The sequence below is a fragment of the Myotis yumanensis genome, unplaced genomic scaffold (genome assembly GCF_028538775.1).
Source record: "Myotis yumanensis isolate MYYU_CA2020_CCGP unplaced genomic scaffold, mMyoYum1.0.hap1 SCAF_5, whole genome shotgun sequence".
NCBI lineage: Eukaryota > Metazoa > Chordata > Mammalia > Chiroptera > Vespertilionidae > Myotis > Myotis yumanensis.
The window spans coordinates 38443645-38459498 of record NW_027223756.1 but is presented as its reverse complement, the minus strand read 5'-3'; the positions used below and the strand labels follow the sequence as shown (position 1 = coordinate 38459498).

At 48.0% G+C, this 15854-nt stretch overlaps 1 protein-coding gene across 1 annotated transcript; it reads right to left on the bottom strand.

Annotated features, from left to right (window-relative positions):
* Positions 1 to 1191: 1191 nt before the first annotated feature.
* TMED9 (transmembrane p24 trafficking protein 9) lies at positions 1192 to 5285 on the bottom strand. Its single transcript, XM_070415121.1, has 5 exons — positions 5094 to 5285; positions 4830 to 4930; positions 3974 to 4099; positions 3301 to 3447; positions 1192 to 2387 (listed from the first exon to the last, which is right to left on the bottom strand). Exons 1-5 carry the CDS (start codon positions 5275 to 5277, stop codon positions 2238 to 2240), a joined length of 708 nt encoding a protein of 235 aa, XP_070271222.1. The 5' UTR covers positions 5278 to 5285; the 3' UTR covers positions 1192 to 2237.
* Between the last annotated feature and the right edge of the window lie 10569 nt (positions 5286 to 15854).

The following is a 15854-nucleotide window of genomic DNA, read 5'->3' as shown; positions in this document are numbered from 1 at the left end:
ACTGCCCCCGCTTCCTAACATCCCGAGAAACTGAGGCCCCAGAGGGGGCTCAAGTCACTGGGTTGGGGCAGGACTTTCAAACCGGCGCCCTGGGGTCATTTGCATCTTCCTCCTCTTCTCAAGGGAAGGCGAGGAGCGTCTGGGCCTCCTGGCTGTCAACTCAGGTGCATTCCTCCTCTGCAACAAGCTTGGAGGACCGCAAAGCCAAGCTCAGGGCTTAGTCTTGCGTTCAAGAGATACCCCATGGAGTTAGGAGCCAGGCACTACAGACAGATGGACTGGATTCGAAACTTGACTGACAATTCAGCTATGTGTGGGGGCAAAACAATCTCTGTTCCCTCTCCTAAGTATACGTATATACTGTGCCTGATCTACATGATTGCTGTGAGGACTAAAGGAAAAAATAAACTTGGTAGAGAGATGGACACAATAGATTTAGATTTAGTTGTCTCTTTGGGCTTCTCTTGGCGGTGACAGTTTCTCAGACTTTCATAGAGGGGATCAGAAAAAGGACATAGGTAACAAGTCAGGAAATCTGCATCAAGTATGGATTTTAGTTAAAAATGACGTATTACTAGATTCATTAATATTTTATAAAATTGTTTTTTATTGATTTCTGAGAGGAGATATAAACATTGATGAGAGAGAAGCATCTATGGCTACTACCTCCTGCATGCCCCCTACTGGGGATCAGCCTGCAACCTTGGCATGTGCTCTGACCGGGAATCAAACTATGACTTCCTGGTTCATGGGACAACGCTCTAACAACTGAGTCACTGGCCTGGCTACATTCATTAATTTCTAACAAATGTACCACACTAATACATGACGTTAATAATAGGGGAAACTCCCTGATTGGGTTACAGGCGCGATCCTCAGTAGGGGGCATGCAAGAGGCAGCTGATTCCATGCTACTGGTTAAGCCCATCAATATCCTTATCCCTGCCTACCCAGGGATTTCTGTCCTCCCCACACCTGCAGCATTCCTGTTCAAGGAATTGCATTCTAACTAGGCATTTCCTTGCAGCACCATGACAAGTCTATTCTGAGTCCACCTACTCTGGAAAGGCAGGGAGGCACTTCATGAGGGAGCTGGCACAGAAGAAATGGTGTGGATTTGAACCCCAACCCAATATACTTGTTGGATGTTCTTGGGCAAAACCACTACCCTCTGCTGCAGGAAGGTATGGAAAGGATGAAAAGAATGACGTTCAGCCCCGTGAGTGTGGCTCACTGGATGAGCACTGACCCATGAACCAGGAAGTCAGTTCAATTCCCAGTCAGGGCACATGCCCAGGTTGCCAGCTCAATCCCCAGTAGGGGACATGCAGGAGGCAGCTGATCCATGATGTTTCTCTCATCATTGATGTTTCTATCCCTCTCTCTCCCTCTCTGAAATCAATAAAAATATATATTTAAAAAACAAAGATTGACGTTTGAAGGTGGGTACTCATCTTGGAATGTGAAGTGCTTTGCCCACTGGAAGAACTGACATTCCCTGAAGTGTTATGCCCACTGATAGTAGAGTAACTTTACATTGGACAAGAAGTCTTTTTTTAATTTTTTATTGGGAAACCAATGTAACAAACCTAGGCTTATTGAAAATGAAATCAGTAACTAAGACTCTGTAGACCCCATCCCCAGCCAGCACCAAGACCTCTGCTTGCCCTGATCCCAGTTCCTCAAGCCCCAAAAAGGACACCCATGTGAAAAACCTGGAGTCAATCTCAGGACCATTTTCCCACTTTGCAACCCTCTCTATCCCACCCTCAGTTGACACACACACCCTGGATCAGCAGGCTGGATTTAGGCCCAAAGAGGTTCTCAGGGCGGCAGAGAATCGCAGCTATATCCCAACCTGCCTAAAACCCCAAGTTAGCAAGGAAGACAAAAAGTAAACTGACTTGCCCACCCACTCCCCTCCCCGCAGCCACCCCAGATAACAGCCTCACATCCCTGATCAGTAACATTGTGATTCTGAGGTGCCAGTGGGGCTCCCAGTGGCTTCAATAGCCCCTAGGAGATTACTGCAAAGGCCCAGAGCTCAGGAGAGGGGGCAGGCATTTGCCCCACCACCTGCTCAGTATTAGCCAGTTGAGCTGCTCCCCTTAGCTTGTGCCTGGGGTGCGTGTGACCTCTCTTCCCTCCAGAACATCCATGGCTGGGAATCAGTCCTCCTGCCAGAGAGAAATCAGTTCCAGGAGGCCTCTTCTCCCCCAGCCTGGGAGGAAGGACGGCTACACCAGCTTCTTGGCTTCAAAGAAGCTCTTGAGGTGTCGCATCTGCCAGACACCGATGGCTACGAGGATGAGGGTCTGCAGAATGGACCACCACAGCACCCGTTGGTTGGTGCTCTCGCTGGTCTGCCGGAAGCGCTCCTCTCGCCACTGTGGGAGGGGAGAATGGAAGAAGAGCCTGAATTGGCTGGGCCCCACCTGGGTCCTTCAGAACTGCTGGGTTACCTCCCTGGAATATGGCCCAGGGCCAACTATTTCTGCACAGGTACCAGTCAAATGCTGCAAAGAGCCACCCCATGTGGGGACTGTCTTCACCCTCACTAGCCAGAGGACCTCAGGTAACTGTTTTGTTGTCAGTTACAGACCTCCCAGGTCCTACCTACCCTGGTGCTTAGAGAGGTCAAGTAGTGTGATATCACCATCAGACAGAGCTGTCCTGAAGTGCCCAGGAATGGGCTTGCTCTGAGTCCTCTGCTCAGGTCTCCCAACTGCTCCTTGAAGATTGTGGGCACAGGTTGCAAACTGGTGGTCCAGGGGCTGCACCTGGCCCATACGTATGTGTTGTTTGGCTCACACAGTATTTTGCCAACATTTAAAACCAAAGAATTTTTCACACAAAAACCTGGACCTCTAGCTCCTCTTAAAATCCAGAGCCAGCTAGCATTTCTACAAGGCTGTCCTTGGCTGGCAACAGTAGCTGTCCCTGGTTAGGCAGGTTACTATCCTACCAATCCTTACGGTCATAGATCCATTAATGGAACCTGCTTACTCCTGGACACAGGTGAGTTTGAAACCCCTGGGATCACCTAGAGCCATGGAAATAGCACCCAAGTTTTGGTATCAATTCCTGCTGTCACTCTGTAACTGTGTAACCTAGGGCAGTAACAGCCTTAAGAAACTGTCTCCTCAAATACAAAGAAGAGTTAATAACAGCCATCCCACCTTTTAGATTTGCAAAGTAGACAACCTGGTATGTTTCATAATAAATCTGACATGTAACTCCTGGCTGAGCCAGTAGGCAGCTTCAGAGAAGAAGCCCACTGATCCTAACCTAGCCACTCACCCGCTGATAGTTCTGTTCTTTCTGGATCTGCTCTACTTGCTCCACCAGCTGTCGTACTCGTAGTTGCAACTCACTCAACTTGTCTTTGGCAGCAATTTCTGCATAGTCATTAGCGTGTTCACCCACCTGAATGTCCAGATGGACTCTCTGTGAACAGACAAGGAAGAGAAAGACAATCAGGTAGCTCTGCTCCCTCTTCATGCCAAGGGCTGACAGTCAGTCCACCCACCTTCCTTAAATTGTTCATTAAGCCAACACTGATGAAGCCTCCTCAGTGTCCAGCTCTATGGGGCTCTAGACCAGCCGTGGGCAAACTACAGCCCGCGGGCCGGATCCGGCCTGTTTGAAATGAGTAAAACTAAAAAAAAAAAAAAAAAAAAAAAAAAAAAAAGACCGTACCCTTTTATGTAATGATGTTTACTTTGAATTTATATTAGTTCACACAAACACTCCATCCATGCTTTTGTTCCGGCCCTCCGGTCCAGTTTAAGAACCCATTGTGGCCCTCGAGTTAAAAAGTTTGCCCACCCCTGCTCTAGACACACAGAAAAGAATAAGCCTTGGCTGATGCTCTGTCCAAGGTATATGCAAAGAGCTCCACATACTCATCTCATACCCACAGTATCACCAGTCCCATCCCGAACAGTGGCTAGTCCCATGTGAGTCCACTTACCAACATGCCTCCAGCAAAAAGGGAGAACTTGGTGGAATTGGAGTGAAGACAGATCTGATGCTCTCCAGGAGTATGGGACGTGAACGTGAACCTGCCTTCAGAGCCATACTGCCGGGCCAGAATGACCTGGAGAGAAAGGGCTTTACTCAGAGTCATTGCATGGAGCTGGATGGTGCTTAAGGCTTTAAGTGCCTCAAAAATCGGCAAGCAGAGCTGTAGACATCCCACAACACCAAAAGGTCCAAAGCTGCTCAGAAGTAGTGGCCAAAAGTTTGTCTGAAAACTATTTGGAATAGGGGTAAAAAAAAATCAGGCATAGCTTGGCATGTGACTGCTCCTGGGAAGAGTTTTCTTTTATTCATAGCTCATGCCCTTTCAATGATTTTGGTGTCATTCATTTTTTAGGTGACAGCTAAAGAGTTTTGAGGGGGGTTTTTTTTGTTTGTTTTAATCATTGTCAAAATTTAAAGCCGCTCATTCTTTTTGGAAAGTACACTGTTCTATGAAACCCTAAAGTGTAGGTGTCACAGCTTTAGAGTTGGCAAAATTGTTTCTCAGCACAATAAATCCTCCTGTCACACTTATAAGACAGATGAACTGGCATTACACAGACCAGTAAATGGCTTAGGGAAAGAATCATGCAGCAGTATGAGGCTGAGAGGAGAGCCAGTATTGCAACAGTCTAAGTCAAGTCTGGAGTAAAAACAGTCTAAGTCAAGTCTGGATTTCCCCACATAACCAACTGTTTTTTACCAATTTAGCAGATGTGGAAACCAGGAGGGGAAGTGTCCGCGCCTGCTTGGTCTAGCGCTGAAGTGCAGAGCGGAGGGCTCCGCGGGGCAAAGGGGCCGCTCACCTTGTCTTCTGGGTCCTTCACCTCCACGAACATGCCCAGTCCGGGGGTGGCTGGCTGGTACTCCTCCCGCTGCTTGTCATACAGCTGCGTCCGGTAGTTTCCTGGAGGGAAGCCGGGCGAGCCTAGGTCAGCGGTGACTCCAAGTCCGCGGCAGGGGGAGCACGGCAAGGCCGGCTGCTCCCGGCTCTGGAGCGCTGCTGACCCTCCCACACCCCGCGCCCCAAAACCACATTCTTGTTCCCAACTGTCCCCTTCCCCCCGCACCTATAACCATGGTCTCGTCCGGAATCTCCTCAATAAAGCACTTCTTCTCTGTCTCCCCGATGTGAAAGTAGAGCGCGCCTCCGCGGGCCGCAAACCACAGCAGCAACAGAAGGGCCCGAACCACCCAACCCAGCCCCGCTCCCAGCCAGGGCCTGACGACCCGCACGCCCAGCTCCGCAGCCATCTTGCCCCACCTGGCCGCGCAGCCGCAATTGGCCGCGCCACGTACCCTTGCCGCCGCCGCGGGGCCTATCGGGACAGCGAGTTCCGCCGGGGCGGGGTAGGGGTGGGGAGCGGGAAGCAGGACTATAAATCCCGAGATGCCTCGCGGCTGTGGCGCGGCAGTACGTGATTGGGCGCGGCTTCTACCTGGAACCGAATTGGCATTGAAGTCGCAAAGTGGAAAGTTTCTCTCCATCGGGCTCCCGTCGCGGCCGGGCGAGTGGTGATTATCTACTTTTTACAGATGATGAGACTAATGCAGTTTGAGGTTGCGGAGCGAATTATGAGCAGACACCAGATTCGTACCTGGGATCTCTGATTTTCCTGGCATAGCATCTGCCGTTATGGGTTGGCTTCTGTATTTAAAAATTCAGCTTTGAAAAAAATGACACAAGCAATGCTCAGATTTATCAACAGATGTTTTTCAAAATAGAAAAGAAAAATCATGTCTCCCTTTACCACTTTTTTGACCCCCAAACCTCTATCACTCTTAAATCCGGTCTGTATGGTTTCAGGACTCCTACCATCAGCACCAGTGTTTACTCCTCCACGAGGCCTTTGCTGCCGGATCCCGGCTCTTCGCTGGACCCAATGACTTCCGTGCCCCAATGGCTGGCAGGATAAAGGACCATAGGGCTTCTTGGGACAGAACAGCCCGGTTTTGAAGAGGTCTGCACTAAATGTGAGATCAGCAGGGGTCTGGACCCTTCCCTTCGTGACCTTCCTGAATTTTACCCAAATTTCAATGTATTTTGGCAGCTCACCGGAGTTAGCCGTTTATTATTGTGCTTCCACAAAGTTGCATTAGAAGTTGGAGGGTCCCCCAACCCCCATTTGAGATTCTTTTTGTTTCATTTGGCCCTAGCGAGGGAGGTTTAGTGGGAATGTGTTCACATTTCCTCATCATTGAGAAGTCTATTTCATTCTTCTTAAAAATAGTATTTCATAATATGATTGTATTTTACTTTTTAAGCATTCCTCTAATGAAAGTGATTAAGGTTTCTTTCCCCCTAATTATTTGCTCTTACAAATAATGCTGCAATAAATATCACTGTTCATTGGCCGTGGCTGGGTAGCTCAGTTGTCCATACCCCAAGGTGCACAAACATGACTCAACCAATGAATGCAGAAACGAGTGGAACAATAAATGTTTCTCTTTCTCTCCCTTCATCTCTCTCTAAAATTAATACATATATGTATATTTAAAATATATATTTAACTGTATCAACAGTTAGTTTCCTTTTATAAAAAGTAGGTCATGGTTCGATTCCCAATCAGGACACATGCTTGGGTTGCCAGCTCGACCCCCAGTGTGGAGCGTGCAGGAGGCCTTCCAAATTATTTCTTATTTAGGACTTGCCTCAGAATGACCACTTAACCCCAGAATGACCACTCTTTTCAGAGGGACCCCTGGGTTGGGACCTTATTCTAACACTTCTGTAGGGAAGTAAGTCACAAAAGAGCAACAAAGGCCATGGGAGAGCTGCACACACACAGTAGAAGGGGCTCCCAATCCGTTTCCACATAGGTCCTTCACAGTCACTATGGAGGCAATGGCACATGTCTCATTTTAGAGAAGAGAGCCAGTAAGGGGTAGGCCATTCTAAAACCTGGCCAGTTCAACTCAATTCTTGGCATTCTGTTCTCTGCCATAGCTACTTTTCTACAGGTAGAGGAAAGACCCCAAACACAGGTTAAATTCACTGCCTCTGTTTTTATAGAGCTGGCAGTACGAATGAGAAAAACAGTATGTTCTTTTGGCTATCATAACAAATTACCACAAAGTTGGTAATTTAAAACAACAGAAGTTGCCCAGCCCATGTGGTCCAGTGATTGAGTGTTGACCCAGGAACCAAGAGGTCGCCAGTTCAATTCCTGGTCAGAGCACATGCCCTGGTTGCGGGCTCGATCCCCAGTGTGGGGCGGCAGGAATCAACCGATCGATGATGTTCCTGTTTCATAAGTGAATATACTTATACTACAAGTTATATAACTAGAAGCAGACTATAATCAGAGTTTGCAGACTGGTGGCCTGCAGTATATTTTGTTTGTCCTGCACAGTGTTTAAAATTTTTAAAATTAATTGCCAACAGTGCCAGTACCAAAGTTTCTGTAGTATAAATTTTAGGAAGTGTTGGGTAGGCAAATTGGTTGAAGAAGCTTGAAGCTGTTTTGCAACACTTGACATAAATGGGAGGAAATGACAGTTGTGTATATCCAGGGGGTATGATAAAGAAGGAGTCAGCCTCTCTCTGGAGAATACTGTCTTAGGCAATTACTCATGGATGAAAGAACCTTTGTGGAAGTCTAGGTTTCCAGAGAAGTTCCAGCAAATGGAGCAAAAAAACAAAACAAAACAAAATGCATTTGGAACAGTTTGACTTTACCTGCATCATCTAGAACCCAAGGCAGCTGGTGATTTATCCAGTGGGATAAAGTAAGAGCATGTGAGTGAGCACCTGGCTTCCCCAGCAGTGCAGGACTCTGCCAAAGAAGCCCATTTCTTTCTTGTTCCATCCAGAGTACTGAGTTGTGAGCTGCATGACTGGTGGGTGGGAAGGGACCAGGAGAGCGGCAGATTAGACACTCGGAGGGAATTAGAGGAATAGGGATCCCACTAACTATATCACGAACTTCATTAAGAAGCCTGCACAAAAAAAAAAAAAAAGCCTGCACAGCCCTAACCGGTTTGGCTCAGTGGATAGAGTGTCAGCCTGCAGACTGAAGGGTCCCAGGTTCAATTCCAGTCAAGGGCATGTACCTTGGTTGCGGGCACATCCCCAGTAGAGAGTGTGCAGGAGGCAGCTGATCAATGTTTGTCTCTCATTGATGTTTCTAACTCTCTATCCCTCTCCCTTCCTCTCTGTAAAAATCAATAAAATATATATATTTTAAAAAAGAGTTGCAAGACTCAATGAGCCAGAGCACACACCAAAAACACACACAACAAAAACAAAAACAAAAAAAACCCCAACAAAACAAAGAAGCCTGCACACAATCTGCTGGGGATACTTTGCCTGTGGATGCCCCCCAAATGGCCCACAGACACTGCCAATGCTCTGTGTGCTTCACTTCCTCACAGCCCATCCTGCGGCTCGATCTGTGTGTGTGCTCCTCATGGTGGTGAGAGAAAGCTTTGGCAGACAGGTAGTACAGAAAACTGGCCTAAATCAGCCAGCCAGGGAGAGACCACAAACTTGAGGTTTAGCTTTACCCTTGGAAAAGCAAAAGGGAGGTTATCAGCACGGGGTCTGGGACATGGCAGGATTGAGAGAAGATACACAAGCTTATGAATTCTGCCACAAGATGGAGCAAGAAGTGTGGAGCAGGCATAGCCGTAGAACAGTGGTTCTCAACCTTCCTAATGCCGCGACCCTTTAATACAGTTCATGTTGTGGTGATCCCCAATTTCATTGTTACAAATTGAACATAATTAAAGCATAGTGATTAATCACAAAAACAATATGTAATTATATATGTGTTTTCTATGGTCTTAGGCGATCCCTGTGAAAGGGTCGTTTGACCCCCAAAGGGGTCGCGACCCACAGGTTGGAAACCACTGCCATAGAAGGTCTGAGAGAGCCTCAGAACCCCTAGGAGGGCTGATGGAAGGTAATTTTCTCCCAAAGGCGAAGAGTAAAGCCTGGAAGAGGTGACTGCTACTTCAAATGTGAAGACAGCAACATAAGACTTCAAGGAACATAAAAAAAAAAATCAAGGAACATGACACCATCAAAAGATTACAATACCTCTAGCTGGTCTGGCTCAGTGGACAGAGTGAACTAGTGTCCCGGGTTTGACTCTGGTCAAAGGTATGTACCTTGGTTGCAGGCTCCTCCCCTGCCTGGGCCCTGGTCAGGGCTCGTAAAGGAGGCAACCAATCAATGTGTTTCTCTCGTAATAATGCTTCTCTGTCTTTCCCTCTCTTTTCCATTCTCTCTAAAAAGATCAATGGAAAAATATCTTCTGGTGAGGATTAACAACGCCCCCCCCCCCCCCACACACACACACCTATGACTGCACCACACAGTCAAAAATCTGTGTATAGCCCAGTGGGTGTAGCTCAGTGGTTGAACATCGACCTATGAACCAGGAGGTCACAGTTCCATTCCTGTAGGGCAGTGGTTGGCAAACCATGGCTCGCGAGCCACATGCGGCTCTTTGGCCCCTTGAGTGTGGCTCTTCCACAAAATACCACGTGCGGGCACGCACATACAGTGCAATTGAAACTTCATGGCCCATGCGCAGAAGTCAGTTTTTGGCCTGGGCGAGTTTTGAAGAAGTGGCGTTAGAAGAAGTGGGGGTACATTCGCTGAGGTCTGAAAGGGCGAAGGCTACGCCCTCCACCTTCCCCCAGGGTAAGGGCTACGTCCTCCATCTTACCTTGGCCACGTGTTGGGCAAGGAGCTTCTTCACGGAAGTCTAAGACTCTGCTAGCCACACCCAGGAACGGGACATCGACTTGTGCCTGGCCAATCGGCAAAGCACAGTCCTTTCTCCTCCCTTACTCCAACCCCCCCCATATAACCGGTCTCTGGGAGGGGTTCGGTCTCTCTTGGCCACTTGGCTAGCCGATGTGTCGGTGGGTCTGGTGGATGGAGAGCTCAAGCTAGCTTGAATACAGATTCTTATGCTTTTACATCGAATTGGCTCCCTGATGTGGTTTCTTGGGAATCTTGTAATCTGGGCATAACATTTGGGGGCTCGTCCGGGATTCCCAAGACCATGTAGGGACTTCCCCAATTCGTAGAATCTGCATGGCCGCGGTAAGTGTCTGTGTATTGTGTTTGTCTGTTCAGTGTGCTTTATCTGTTCTGTGTGAGCTCACTTCTGAAATCTGTATCGCCCACATTGACCGTGGACGCACAAGGGGGTCAAAGGGCGGGAGGAGTCGGGGAACGCCTCGATCCTCCATCTGTATCTGTAGGGGTGTAATTTTGCTTCCGAAAAGGCGGAAGGTCTGTAGAAACCCCAATCTGAGACGAGGTGGGTAGTTCCCGCCGGTTTGGCGTAAGCCATCGTCTGTCTCTTCCATGGAAGTGGAAGGCTGTTCTTTGGGGCCCTGTTTGTCTGTCTGTGTTTTTGTTTTCTGTGGACTTAGTGGACGGATGTTATGGGACGGGACGGACTCAGACTGCTCCTTTGGGTATTGTGATTGATCAGTTCAAGGAGATTGCAGGAGGCTTTAGAGCTCCCTCAGAAATTGGGAAGTTGTTAGGAATTGGATAGATTGTTTAAACTCTGAATGAATGTCTGGTGAAAGTATGTGAGTTTAAAGGCAGGGGATCACTGTGCCTCGGGCCGCAGGAAAGGAAAGATGCGCCTGGATGCGGAGGCTGAAGCCGGCGCGCGGCTGTCCCGGAGCCCGGCCGCGCCGCGGGCCCAGGCGGCTCGGCTGCGGCAGCGGCCCTGGGGGCTCGGCCTCCGGCCCGGTCGGTGGCGGGTGCTGGGAGAGACCCCGAGGCCACGGTTTTTCCCATTCGGGAGCTTCCTCGCGCTGCACGCGGCCAACGGTCGAAAGGGTTGGGGTCGCGGGGCCCGTCGCAGCGATGGGGTCCCCTTCCCTGCCCCGGTCCTGCCAGGGTTGTGGCTCGCGCCGAGGCCGAGTCGTGCGCGGGGTCGCACCCCGGGGATGAGACGGGAGAGGCGGCGGCAGCCCAGGCAGCCCGAGCTCCGCAGCTTGGGCCTGCGCTCGGCGCCATGGGTGGCAGCGCGCCTTCGGGGGGCGGCCCTGGGGGCTCGGGCCGGCGCGGACAAGCTCGTTCGCGGAGCCTGGCGGCGGCGGCGGCCTGCATTGGCCGGCGTTGGCCCCGGGCTTGTGGCGAGTGAGTGGAGCCAGGTGGAGCGCGGGGGGCGGGGCCGGCGCGTTGCTCACGGGAGGCGGGAGCAGCGAGGCCCCAGTCGGCATCGGGTCGGGGGAAGGTCCCCCGCGGAGCCTGAGGGCCGGACACCCGGGAGGCCGGGGGCGGCGGCAGCTCTGGATGCGAGCTGGCCTCTTCCCATGGAGATCGCCCCAGCTAGAAATGTAAAAGTTTTAAAATGCATCTGGGATTTCTGTGCACTTGTAAAGGGAAAATACCAGTTTAAAAACGAGTGCATATAGTTTTGAGTTGAACCTAACCATTTGCTGTGTACAGAATAAAAACCCGAGACTGTTTTGGCCTTAAAAATGGCAGAGATGAACCTGACAAAGAAATGTTCGGATTGAATTGGGAAAAATTGTGTTATTGTGATAACTAAATGCCTTTGCTTATTGGTACAGCCACCATTTTGGGCTCCAAGCCTTGGCAGCCGTGGCCGCATGGTTTGCTGCTCCCCTGGAAGCCGCCATCTTGAAACAGCAAAGGCCCCGCCCTCTGATTTACTCAGGGGTGGAGCTTTAAGGCGGAGTTTTATGGGGCTGCAAGCGTGCTTGCTTCGAGGATTTATTTTTAAACTAATCTCTTAAATCTAGAAAACCCTGCTTTCCTTAAACTAAGGACAATCAAAGGTTATGTCAAAGTCTTTAAGAGGGACTGATAGCAGTAATCTAATTTCTAAAGTACGATTATTTCAGGTAGAAACTGGTTTCTGTAAATTGATCTATCCTTATTGCTTAAATATGTATCCTTGTTGTTAAATTTGAATGTATTGTTAATCTGAGGAATGTTAATTATTTACATGTCACCTAAAAATTAAGGCTAAAAGTTTTAACTGGAAAGCATGGCTTTGGTGTAATGGAAGGAAAGGAATGTTAAATGAATAATAGGCCAGTAAGCTGGAACTGGTCACTGGTGGTGGATTGTGAGAAGGGCTGGACACTGCCTAACTTCTCCTTCCTTGGTACCCCTAAAACATCAGAGGGTACTTCTGGCCTTGATTTTCTTGGTTTTGGATTTGTTTGTTTGTTTGTGATAAAAACCGTTTCTATCTGAACAAGACATAGGTCAAGAATCCTGTCCTGGGATGTGGGAAAGGCCCCCACATCTGTTCCTGTCAGGCCCCCATCAGGGGACTTGGATGATGTTCCTGTTATCTGCTCAAGAGCCCAAGGCTGTAAAAATACTTGTTCACTGAAAAGGTGTAAGTGTAAATGTTTATTTGATGTTTATAAGCATCTCTGTTGTTTACTGGGAACTTTGATTTTCTATGTGATATTCTGTGCTGGGTTGGAATTTTGGAATTCTGGGGTAATTTAAAAGGTATTTTGTGGCTTTTCTAGTAACATTTAAGGATGGAGCTCACAGTACCTCAAGGCAAAGACTTAATGGGCCCTTCCCCCTGCCTGTGAAGGAAGACAATGGGCCTTGAAATCTATAAAGATAGGCGAGAATGAAGCTGGTCAGGCCCATGCCCTACCATCACTGGCGGTTGGTAAGAGTAGAAGGGGAGCAGTAGGGATGCCTCTACGTTCCTGCGGAACCCCCACACACTCTGGACTGCAACGGGTAGGAGGGCTACTGAGATGGGCCTTAAAGCCTGGAGCATGGGCTCAGGTGGAGTTGCTGCAGGTGAGGGATTCACCTAACTCAGCAGATACTGCAGGCGGGCCTGATGGCAGCTGGATGGCGTGGCTTCCTGGCCCTACGGGGCACATTAAGATTCAACCATGAGATTCCAGCAAAGGTAGTCAGTCACCATTCTTGTTGTGTTTATGCAAACATCAGGACAGTAGATAAATTAATCTTGATTTGGCTTTTTGATAGCCATGGAGGAATTTTAAGAAGAAAAATCCTATTTCAATAAAAGTTGTTAAAGCTAAAATGATTTCTTCCCCTTCCACCAGACCATTTGTTAAGATATGCCCAGTACGGGCCTCTAGCAACGGTGGAATGGAAGTGCAGTCCGTCTCATGATTGAGCCGGAAGTTCCAAGACAAAGGGGGGAATGAAAGGGCGAAGGCTACGCCCTCCACCTTCCCCCAGGGTAAGGGCTACGTCCTCCATCTTACCTTGGCCACGTGTTGGGCAAGGAGCTTCTTCACGGAAGTCTAAGACTCTGCTAGCCACACCCAGGAACGGGACATCGACTTGTGCCTGGCCAATCGGCAAAGCACAGTCCTTTCTCCTCCCTTACTCCAACCCCCCCTATATAACCGGTCTCTGGGAGGGGTTCGGTCTCTCTTGGCCACTTGGCTAGCCGATGTGTCGGTGGGTCTGGTGGATGGAGAGCTCAAGCTAGCTTGAATACAGATTCTTATGCTTTTACATCGAATTGGCTCCCTGATGTGGTTTCTTGGGAATCTTGTAATCTGGGCATAACAAGGTCGACCCCTCAGATTGAGGGCATTTTTAGCAAAGGCCAGTTTAGGAGTACCCTAATTAAGTTAATAACAATGTACCTACCTATATAGTTTAAGTTTAAAAAATTTGGCTCTCAAAAGGAATTTCAATCGTTGTACTGTTGATATTTGGCTCTGGTGACTAATAAGTTTGCCGACCACTGCTGTGGGGTACATGCCTGGGTTGCTGTCTTGATCCCCAGTAGGGGGCGTGCAGGAGGCAGCAAATTGAGGATTCTCATCAGTGATGTTTATCTCTCTCCCTCTCCCTTCCTCTCTGAAATAAATAAAAACATAATTTTTTCAAAATCTGTGTATAACTTTTGACTCCCCCCAAACTTAACTATTAATAGCATACTATTGACCAGAAACCTACCAATAACATAAACAGTTGATTAACACGTTTGTATATTATATGTATTATATATTGTCTTCTTACAATAAAATAAGCTATTATGTACCTTGGTTGCAGGCTCCTCCCTTAAAATGTTATTAAGAAAATCATAAGAGCCCTGGCTGGTTTGGCTCAGTGGATAGAGCGTCGGCCTGCGGACTGAAGGGTCTCAGGTTCGATTCCGGTAAAGGGCACATGCTCCGGGGTTGCGGGCTCAATCCCCAGTAGGGGGCAAGCAGGAGGCAGCTGATAGATGATTCTCTCTCATCATTGATATTTCTATCTCTCTCTCCCTCTCCCTTCCTCTCTGAAATCAATAAAAATACATATTTTTAAAAAAGAAAATCATAAGGAAAATACATTTACAATATTTATGGGAAAAAATCCACATATACGTAGACCCATGTTATACAAGGGTCATCTGTATACCTCTCTCCTATGAATCTATTTAGTTCTCGGGCCCAGCCAAAGACCCTAAGAGGACAAAGGTAAAGTTTTGCCTCTCTATGGTGCTAAGGTCTCCATTTACATCTCACAGTCCTAAGAGACACTGCTTTTATCCTCATTCTCTAGATAATGAGACTGAAACCCAGAGACATCAAGGACTTTCCTAAGGTCACATGGTCAGTAAGGGGCAGAGCTTAGATTGCTACGTACATCTGACTCCCAGGACTTTCAGCTACCATGTACAGAGGAGTGAGTTACAGATGGCTTCAAATAAAAGACCTTTAGACTGGCCCACAAACGATCAGTACAAGTTTGTCAGATCTAGGAGGGTGAGGGAGAGAATACAAAAAGTGTTTGAGCATATCCAAGTTGTAAGATGGGGCTGGAACCCAGGGTTCAAGGAAGAGAGAGGCAAGGAAAGAGGCTGCTGCAGGCCCTAAATACCAGCCCTGATAACTTGAAACTTATCCTGTAGGTGGGAGCCTCCTGGATTGTCCTCAGAGTGTGTGTGTGTGTGTGTGTGTGTAAGAGAGAGAGATAGTGTTTGAAGACAATGTGGGGACAGTATGGAGGCTCAACTGGAACAGCAGTTCTCAATATCACTGTGTTTCAGAATCATGTGGGCTGCTTGAAAAAAAAATCACCTGGAACCCACTAGAGCAGCGGTTCTCAACCTGTGGGTCGAGACCCCTTTGGGGGTCGAACGACCCTTTCACAGGGATCGCCTGAGACTATCGGAAAATGCATATATAATTACATATTGTTTTTGTGATTAATCACTATGCTTTAATTATGTTCAATTTGTAACAATGAAAATACATCCTGCATATCAGATATTTACATTACGATTCATAACAGTAGCAAAATTACAGTTATGAAGTAGCAACGAAAATAATTTTATGGTTGGGGGTCACCACAACATGAGGAACTGTATTAAAGGGTTGCGGCATTAGGAAGGTTGAGAACCACTGCACTAGAGAGTCTGATTCAGTGGGGCTGGAGAGAGGCCCAGTGATCGGAATTTTAACAAGTTTTCAAAGTGATTCTGGTTCAGGTGGTTACTTAAAGAAACTCCAGTAATCCAGAGGGAGAAAAGAAGCAAGGTGAATAATTATGAGGGAGCTGCCAGAGATAAATGATGAGTCTAAAATTCCAATGGTAACAAAGAAAATAGAAACAGCCTAACTACTATGGCAGGATAATGTTTTCATAATGTTCCCTTCTTTTTTCTTTTTTCTAGTAACTCACCCCCACCCTCTTTCAAATAGTTGGTCCATTCTGTGCTCATTGCCCATCAGGGGTGGGATGTGACAGGGCAGAAAACAAAGTAAGGAATCATTCTGGAATGTGTTGGACTTGTTTCAGATAATACAGGAGTTTTGGGGAGTGGTTATAGATGACTTAGAACTGGTCATGAGCTGATAACTGTGGAAGCTGA

What these genes read in the sequence shown, in the direction of transcription:
- TMED9 (XM_070415121.1), bottom strand. Translation starts at nt 5,277, where the DNA reads ATGGCTGCGGAGCTGGGCGTGCGGGTCGTCAGGCCCTGGCTGGGAGCG. An exon ending in TGAAGGACCCAGAAGACAAG is followed by an intron (nt 4,100 to 4,829) that starts GTGAGCGGCCCC and finishes CTTTCTCTCCAG; the next exon opens with GTCATTCTGGCCCGGCAGTA. An exon ending in TTTTTGCTGGAGGCATGTTG is followed by an intron (nt 3,448 to 3,973) that starts GTAAGTGGACTC and finishes GTCTGTTCACAG; the next exon opens with AGAGTCCATCTGGACATTCA.